The sequence below is a fragment of the Onychomys torridus genome, chromosome 3, assembly GCF_903995425.1.
Source record: "Onychomys torridus chromosome 3, mOncTor1.1, whole genome shotgun sequence".
In the NCBI taxonomy this organism is placed as follows: Eukaryota; Metazoa; Chordata; class Mammalia; order Rodentia; family Cricetidae; genus Onychomys; species Onychomys torridus.
Window position 1 is genome coordinate 140,918,626 of NC_050445.1, and position 9,570 is coordinate 140,928,195.

The 9,570-nt window shown below is 40.6% G+C and overlaps 1 protein-coding gene across 4 annotated transcripts in view; it reads left to right on the forward strand.

Annotated features, from left to right (window-relative positions):
• C3H12orf4 (chromosome 3 C12orf4 homolog) overlaps positions 1–9,106 on the forward strand; it is a 35,392-nt gene extending 26,286 nt beyond the window's left edge. For 3 of the 4 annotated variants that reach the window (XM_036181407.1, XM_036181410.1, XM_036181408.1), the window contains exons 12-14: positions 6,994–7,051; positions 7,931–7,998; positions 8,534–9,106. In XM_036181407.1, coding sequence (XP_036037300.1) covers positions 6,994–7,051; positions 7,931–7,998; positions 8,534–8,626 — 219 coding nt within the window. In that variant the 3' untranslated portion in view covers positions 8,627–9,106. Of the gene's footprint in view, positions 1–6,993; positions 7,052–7,930; positions 7,999–8,533 lie in introns of those variants that run through there. The other variant, XM_036181411.1, reaches the window with a different exon arrangement.
• Positions 9,107–9,570: the final 464 nt, after the last annotated feature.

Genomic DNA, 9,570 nt, shown 5'->3' on the forward strand with positions numbered 1-9,570 from the left:
CAGCATTGAGGTGCAGATCTGGTTTAGTGTGTATGTTCATTGGCATATATGCATACATTATCCAATCAGCTAAGATCATGTTGAGTTACTGTCCAATGGGTCCAAATGGCACGCAACCTGCATTATGTGAGGGTGTACAGGGAGGGCAATGTGTTTATGTCTGTAGACAAAGGACAAGAAGCAGGCAACACCCTGGGCTTTGGCGCCAAATTCGAGTGTCTCCAGTTAGCTGGGACTCATTATGAGTCATCTAGTGTTCCAGAGGCTCAAGTCTGCTCAAACAGCCAAAGGAGGTGTTGGCGCTTTTCACATTCCCTGTCTTTTCATGACACCATCTGAACAGAGACTGACCTCTCCATTTACACTTGCCTTTGGTCAATGCTAAGATAAGTTTGCATTTTCTGGATATGCATTAGTAGGTAATGGAAAGAGACTCTTAGACAGCAGAAAGAAACCGTTTTCTCAAGGATGTCTTTTTGATGGTACAGATATTGGCTTACACAATAAAGATGTGACAAAATCATTTACCTATTTTTATTAGGTGCTAGGATTTATTTGTCATTTTTAGTTGCACAAAATTTCTGTGGTTGCTTCCCTTTGGCTGTCTTCCCTCAGGCATGTGAAAACTAAGGATAAGAAATAAGTTGTAGAAAGTAAACAAAGTTTAAAGTTCAACTTCAAATAAGATAAAGGAACGAATGAACTGTAACCCACATGTATGTAGATAAGTCCTTTTGTGGAGTTCCCTGCGTAAGCAAATGAGCCCTTCTTCAGAACTAGCAGATACAGGGTTGCCAACCAGGCATGGGCACATTTTTTTTTTTTTTTTTTTTTTTTTTGGGGGAGGGGTGAAGGAAGTGTGGATATTTATTTATATTTTTCATTTATTTATTTGAGATAGTCTTGCTCTGTAGCCTTGGCTAGCCTGGTACTCACTATGTTGAAATGAGAGCCAAAAGGGTGTATATGTGAATATGTATCAATTTGCTAATGGGAGCTGTGGGAAAGCAGACTCACAGATGCAGGAGAAGGGAGAGCCAGTTGCAGAGTTCTTTTGTTTTGCCCAGGAAAGATGGGGATCAACACACACCACTCCACGCTGCCTGACTCGGTCTCCACCACCTAAAAGAGTGACCCTCTCTCCTCTTTTAAACAGTCACGTGGGCAGACAAGAAGCCACACCCTAAGGTTTGTACCCCACAGCTATTGGCGGACCGAATTCCCACAACGTTATGTAGTTCAGGCTGGCCTCAACCCTCCTACCTCTGTCTCCAGAGTACCAGGATTACAGCTGTGAGCCACCGCACTAGCCAGAGGCATTAATAGAAGCCGCTGTCTGCTGTGCAGACTTAATGCCAGGAAGCAGGCTTCATTGTCTGATGACTGTCCTAGTTAGGGTCACTGTTGCTGTGATGAAGCACCATGACCACAGCAACTTGGAGAGCAAAGGGTACACTTTCCATCACTGTTCATCATCAAAGGAAGTCAGGACAGGAGCTCAAACAGGGCAGTTACCTGGAGGCAGAGGCCATGGACAGGTGCTACTTACTGCCTCTCTCCACCTGGTTTGCTCAGCCTGCTTTCTTATGGAACCTCAAAACACCAGCCCAGGAATAGCACCACCCATGATGGGCTGGGCCCTCCCCCATCAATCACTAATTAAAATGCCCTGCAGGCTTGCCTACAGCCAGATCTTATGGAAACATTTTCTTAATTGAGGCCCTTCCTCTCAGATGACTTTAGTTTGTGTCAAGTTGACATAAAACTACCCAGCACAAGACCAAAAGTTATTACCAAAATAAAAATTTGTGCAAATGTTTTATTATAGAAGGGAGTATGAAGAATTAAGCCCCCATCAGACTGATTGTATTTCAGAAGGCCTCATTTTAATCTTGCAATCAATATAAACACTACATTAATCAGTTCCATCTAAGTGAGGAAGCTAGGTGATTTCCAGCTTACGCTGTAGTCTGGGGTCTTTGCTCAGTGAGCACACTGCTGTTTTAGTCAAGAGGATTGTGTTATTGTGTGGCAGTGCCTCACATCCCATGTTTACCCCATTCTCCCTGTGTGACATCAGGAGACATAGACAGTGTTTTGTAAAGTTTCAGTTCTGTGGCATGTGTTCATTATCCTCACTAACTAGTCATCTCTAAAAGGTCTTTAGGGAGTGACAGCCATGATGAATTCCTGCCGCAAGGAACCAGCCAGACATTCCTGCAGCTGGACTCCTGGTTAACCATCTTATAAAAATGGTTGTACGTAGGTGGGAAACAACCTCAAAAACAATTTCCAAAAGTCACTCAGTTCAGATCGACTTCCAGACATCTGATAGGACAGGGTTCCCTCTCCCACGGTGTTACAAAAGCTGCCCTTCAAACTGGGACAGCCAGCTGCAGAACATTAAGTTTGTTTCGGAAGTGTCCAATTTAATTCACAAAAGTAGATTGAGCCACAGGCCTCCCATCTGCTGTATTTAAACATCCTTCAAGGTCGGGAAGTTTATTTGACAAACTCAGATGGCACAGCCCAGGATATAGAGGTGTGTGGTGGGTTTTGTGCAGGGATCCCAAAGTGTTCTCAGATGGTGTTTCTTCTCCTCTAGCAAATAGGATTTCTGGATGTGGTTGCCACACGTTAAGGTGTCAAAGTAATGGTAGGGTCTGAAATAGTTCCTGATAACCATGACAGACAAGAAAGCTGTGGAATTGTTTGCAGCTTAAAAATAAAGAGGAAATGAAAAAAAAAAAAAAAAGCAGCTTTAGGGGGGAAACATGTGGCTTTTATCTGTCTGTGATCTAAAGACACTGTCTTATTGGAGTCAGTCTAACCTAAAGTGGATGGATCTGCAAGTCAGGAACCCTGAGTTCCCCACTTTCCTCTTTGTTCACTGTTAACTACTGGATCCTTTGGGGCTTGTGGTTTTTGTAATTGCTATGAGAAATGAAGAGGTTTGAGTCCATAATGTATGCAAGCATTCTGTTCAGATTCTCCTACTGAACACCTGGAACTCATACCCAGATCATACACAGAACAGAACATTTCTTGCACCCTGGAAGCTATCCATGTACTCCAGCTACTTAAACCCTTTTCCACACAAGAATATCCCTGATTTTCACTTAAAAGTGGGGTCTAAGGGCTAAGAAGATGGCTGACTTGCTGGATAAAGGTGCCTATTGCCAAGGCTGACAACTTGAACGTGACCTCCAGAGCCCACATAGTGGCAGGAAAGAACTGCTTCTTGATAAACAGATGAGAGGGAGCAGTGCGGAGAGAAGTGTAGAAACATGTCTGAAATGGGGGCCAGTCAGGTCCACGTGTGTAGTGTTTGAGTTTGGGAGGCACACCCTTGTCTTGTGGGCCAGTCGGGTCCACATGTGTAGTGTTTTATAGCTCTTGCTCCTTTCATTTAGTACTGCATTTATGAGGCACATCTTTGTCTTTGCCTCACTGTTATATATAACATGATGTAGATTGATTGCAATTATTTAACCTTTTTACTATTTAAGGACATTTGGGTGTTTTCTAGATTTTCCTTTTGTTAAATTTAAACCTCCAGTCAAGGTCAAGAAGTTTACTCTACAAATTCAGATGGCATAGCCCAGGATGTAGAGGTGTGAGTTGTGCAGGGTCCTGAATCTCTGTTATTACTTGTAATGCTCCTGTGAACACTTTATACATCTCTTTTGGCAATTCTGTTATAATTAAACTTAGAGATGGAACTATTGGTTATTGGGTATGTTTATGATCAGCTTTGACAGATAGGAACAAATTGTCTTCCAAATTGGTTGTAATAGCCATGTTGTATTTTAATGTTAAAAGTAAGAAACAAGCTGGATATGATGGTTCAAAAGCTTTAATACCAGCACTCAGGAGGCAAAGGCAGATGTATCGTTGTGAGTTCAAGGCCTTCCAGGCCTGCATAGTGAGATCCTGTCCACCTCCCCCAAAAGATTCAAAGCTGTGTTCTCACCCTCTGCAATGACTATAAAGCTTATTTATAAAAATGTTTCAAACATCTCAGGGGCACATACATGAGAAGTAAAGAGGGATGATAATCATCATCATCATCATCATCATCATCATTATCATCTTGCATTACTTTCCATGAACTTGTATCTAACTTGGAAGACATGGAGTGGGACCTAACATGACACATTGAGACTATGCTTGTTGTTTCACACACCTGTAATCTTAACCTTCAGTAGGCTGAGACAGGAGGATTGCTAAGAGTTTGAGATCAGCCTGGAATGTGTAGCAAGATACTGTCTCAAAAAGTCAAAGAAGAAAGTAAACAAACACTCCAGTAATTCAACTTTAACCCTAATCCGAAGATTCAGATGTCCGTGAATGGGTATTATGTTTAGATAAAAGATATTTTTTATTAAAATAAAAATTGAGAGTTAATTTCAGTTTTAGATCTTTAGAATCTGTTCCTTGTGCAATGCCTATTTATGATATATAGTATAACAGCATGGCCCAAGTTTCTGCCTTGGTTCCAAATTCCAAAGTGTGTCATTTGGTCCATTTAGCTTTAGGTGAATTTCCTACATGGTACGTTCACTTAGTCACTTTGCCAATCAATTATAGGACTTACATTCTAAATTCTGTTGCTGTTGCCTGTTTCTGTCCCATCTACAACAATATATCCTAAAGTTTTTTTCTGGAGTGAGCTTTGTAACCACTGGCTACCTCCCATGATAACAAGCAGTAAGTCATGTCTTCTAATGGCCTTCCAAACTTCTGAAGGCTACTCTTGTAGGCAAAGGGTTTATTTTGGGTGGGGAGAGTGTCTTTAATTTTTTCAATTTTATTTTCTGTGTGTCAGTGTTTGTCTGCCTGTGTGTATGTGCATCATATGCATGCTTGGTAACCGGGGAGGTAAAAAGAGAGGGTGTGGGGTTGGAGATTTAGCTCAGTGGTAGAGCGCTTGCCTAGCAAGCACAAGGCCCTGGGTTCAGTCCTCAGCTCCGGCAAAAAAAAAAAAAAAAAAAGGAGAGAGAGAGTGTGTGAGTGTCAGGTCACCTGGAACTGGAGTTTCAGATGGTTGTGAATCACCATGCAGGGGTGAGAATTGAACCTGGGTCCTCAGCAAGAACAGCAAGTGTTCTTAACTGCTGAGTCATCTCTCCATCCTCCTTAGGTACAATTTTAATCAGAAAAGAATAGGTGACAGAATAGGAAAACTGACAAACATCTAACTCATTTATGAGATGGAATTGCTATGTAGATATATGAAAGATTTGGGGAAAACATTTAGATGTCCAGCATTTCTTTCCAGACTTACACTAATGAACAAGAGTAAGTTAAAAATAAATTGTATATGACAGTGTGAATTGTTGGTACATTAGACTGTGCTGTAGACTATAACCTGCACTTCATAGCTATGCTGGGTTCATGAGTTGGTATTTTGGTATGTCTTCTAAGTAGCATCGATGATAAGCTATCAATTCACATCATTCTGAAGAGTATGAAGTTCTTAATTTGTCTCACTTATATTTGTTTAGGCTATATATTAATTAGTCACACATATACAAAGCAGTAAGGAAGCATGGCATAAATGGATAAATGTGCTTTTGGGACAAGAAGGACAGTGAAGAGATCTGATCCCTTTTCCTACATTCTTCGGGGCACTCCAGCTGTGCTACAGCCTTCCACGTTACCACTGTTACCTTGATGATAACATATTTGGATAACCCATGCTCTATATGTTGGTGTGCAGAGCTGGCCATTCAGAAGCCCTTTTCTCATAACTCACAATTAGTTGTTTTCCCAACCTTTAACTGGTGTTCATAAGTTGTTCTTCAGGTTGTAAAACAAATTATTGTCTGGTGATATGTAAAACAAGCACTTCATTAAAATCATATAATAATTCATTTAGGCTACTACTGTGGTATTTCAAAAATGTTGTGTACAGTAATGTTTTACAGTAATGCAAAAACTCAATTATACCTTTGATTCATTCCTACATGTGATTTTTAGTAAATGTTTATAATAACTGTAAGCCCCTTGAGGCATGCAAGTGGCCAGGCCTTCCCCTGGGGACCTCCAATAGCCAGGTTGCACCCACAGAACACTCTTAACTGTCTTAAGAGCTGGACCCAGCCACCTCTCTACTGAGTAAAAAGCCCAAGCTCAGGACTTTAAAATCCCACCAATTCCTACCTTGGAAATCTCTACTCTGGAAAGCTCACTCCCACGCCCCACCCCCACCCCAAGGAACCCTATATAAAATAAATCCTGTCTTCTGCTCAGTTCTCTGCTGCTTCTAGGGTTTTCCCTCACAATAAATCTCTTGTGTGGTATAACTAAATATAAAATATCCTGAATTCCAAAAGTTTAAGAAACCCCATGATGAAATAACAAATAAATTTTATAGTTATGAAAAGATTTGAAGAATGGGAAGATGATTCTGGTGACAGAGCAAAGAAATTGAATTGAATGGTATATTCATGCTATGGAAAATCATAAGGTATTGGCATAGTCTGGTGTATCCATGAGTGTATTGGCTAAAGATTAAAAATCAAGTGAAGAAAATTAGTACATCTAACTTATTAGCTATCTGATGTAGGCTACTTGGTTATTGACATTACTTCTGTGATAATGGTATATGATACAGTAAATTAAACATTTTATTTCACTTGCAGTTATTGTATAATCCAACATAATTATCACGCCTTGAATGTTTATTTGGTGGAGTGACTATGTCACTAGCTGACTTTAAAATTAATTACCTAGGAACCTTCAAGGATATGTTTATTTTTAAGTCCTGTTTGCTAGGCTCGTTAAATCAACTTGCATTCCACAAGTATAGTTTACTAGGTAGAAGCTATATGTCTAAAAACCAAGGAAATACAGTTGGGATGATTAGCATATTAGCCTGGATGTATCTAAACAAGAGCACTCAGCATTACAGATAAAGATCTGATGATATGGGTTTTGGTTTTTTTATATAAAATTTTGCTGAAAACATATTTTTGTATGTGTTTTTAGGAAATGACTATACCCTGGTGCTTAAGGCGAGCAGAACTGGTATTTAAGTGTGTCAAAGGTGAGCAGAGCCTATGCTAAGCAGCTACTGTGTAAATCCCATCTCAGTTATTGAAAGAAGAGCAAGCCAAAGGGAAGATGTGAAAGTTGCCTCTGTCCCTGGTACTTCAGTCAGGTGCTTAATCAAATATCTCATAGAAGACTGTGTAATGTTATCATTTGTCAGTCACAAATAAACAGATCTCTAGCCATTCTGAAACATCAGGATATCTGGTACTGTATTAGTTATGTCATGTGATGCTGAGACAAAATCAAATGAAGGAGGAGAGGCTCAGACTTTGAAGTTAGAGTCCATCACCTAGGGAAGACGTGGCAGCAGCAGTGAAGCGTGTCACATTTCACCTGGTCAAGAAACAGGTGAAGGGGAGGCTCAGGTAGCCTTCCCTCACTTATGTAGCCTAGAACCTCAGCCCATAGAACGATCCACCTACCCTGAGGGGTGTCATCCTACCTCAGTTAGCCCTACAGACATGTGAAGAGTTTCCAGGGCGACTCTAGATCTTGTCAAGATGATGGTTGATACAAACTACCACAGATGCCATTTCATGTTGCTGATTCTGACTGCTCTTGATTGCCTTTTATTTTCTGAAAAATAGAGCCAAATACTGAATTAACTTTGCATAATCTGTTTTATCTTCATTCTGTGAAGGCCATATAGGTCTTTGAGCATATTGGCAAAACTGTTAAACAAACCTCTGGCATAGAGACTCAGAGCCTGTGGGTCTTTATCTGTCCCAGAGGCTTAGCCTTTCCTTTGGACAAGTGACTACCGGAGGGGTCAAGACATGAGGCCCACAGTGAAAATCCTGCTCACCGTGTTAAAGGAGTGCTGGGATGGAAAGCCGAAGCTCATAACACACAACCTGTTGTTCTATTTTAGGTTTCATGATGGAGATGGCTTCATGGGATGGAGGAATTTCTAGGACAGTGCAATTTCTGGTACCACAGGTATGTTATCTGAGCAGATCCCACCCCAGCCCAAAGCTGTGCTATCTGAGTAAATCCCACTCCACACTAAAGGCTTCTAAGATATTCCTCAAAGACACAGCCAAGTACGCTGTGTAGCCTTGGCTGGCCTGGAACTCACTGTGTAGACCAGACTGGCCTTGAACTCACAGATATTTGTCTGTCTCTGCCTCCCAAGTGCTGGGATTGAGCCATTGGTACCATTGGTAATGGTTGATACCTTCAGTGGTTCTGAATTCTGTTTAGAACTTAGCAAAACTAGTGGAAAACTAGTGCTGTTGATTAACAGTTTTGCTAGTAATCAGAATCTTTACTTGATATTTCTGTAAGTTGCCAGAGGGTTGGAACTAGAAAAACAGCTCCAATCTATAGTTAGCAAATCAGTCATGCAAGATAGTTTTCACGTATTATACTCCCTTCCTAGAATGAGATCCACATTTTCAAATACTTTGAAAAGGTGAAAAGGTCAGTGATGGTCTAACAAGTGCAAACTCTTTTTCTTGTTTGCCTCTTGCAGAGTATTTCTGAAGAAATGTTTTATCAGCTAAGTAACATGCTCCCCCAGATCTTCCGGGTCTCCTCAACACTCACTCTGACATCCAAGCACTAAACCCTAGTATGTGACACTGGCCGAAGAGGATTTCTCAACTCTCTGGGAGCAAGAACTGTGCTGGAATCCTGTCCAGCAAAAGGTGCCCAGTGGAACCTGCAACTCAACCACCTGTGAAGTTATGATGGACCTTGTCAAACATTCCAAAAATGTGTGTGTTCTGTAGACTAGAGATCAGCTCCCAACTGAAGCATTTACTCAGAAAGCCCCTTCATGAAATAATACTTCTTTTTTTTTTTTCTACTTAAATGTCCTATCTGTGAATGATAATGTTAAAACTTAAAGTGTTTATTAAACATGGACATTTATCAGTATGTTCATTACATTTCCATGGAACCCTCTGACTTTTCCAAGGCATGAGTCATGTCAGATACAAGCATAATTATCATACAAGTACAATCTTCCTTCTACATTGTCAAATCAGAATTTAAATATACATTGTGAAAATGTTTTTGTAGCAATATAAATACACAAGACAAATGTGCTTGTTGTTTTAAATTCTCCTGTTTCAAACCCTGGCTTTTAATCTACTCTTTCTAAGGTTGTATAAATTAGAGTCAGAGAAGGCTTTGCATTCCTCACCGCTGTCTCACCTTCCCTCTGTGACCTTGCCCTGTCTATTAATAACATTGCATGGCTGGGAAAAGACCGGCCTGATGTAAGTCAGTCTAAACCTGCACCTGGCAGCATTATAACATTGACAGTCAGGGTCATTCCCATTCCTCTCTTTTCTGTCAATTCTGTTTCCTTACCCTTTCTTCTACACCGTTTCCACTGAAGAAACTGCTTCAGATTTCTGCCTCTGATGTTTATCCTCCTTTATGAAAATTGGCTTTTGGTGCACTCTTTCCTCAGAGGCTGCTTGTCAGGTATCCCATATGTAAGTCATTTGCTAAGATCGGTGACTGAGCCTTTGATGTCATGAGAAAGTGGTATTTCTTCAT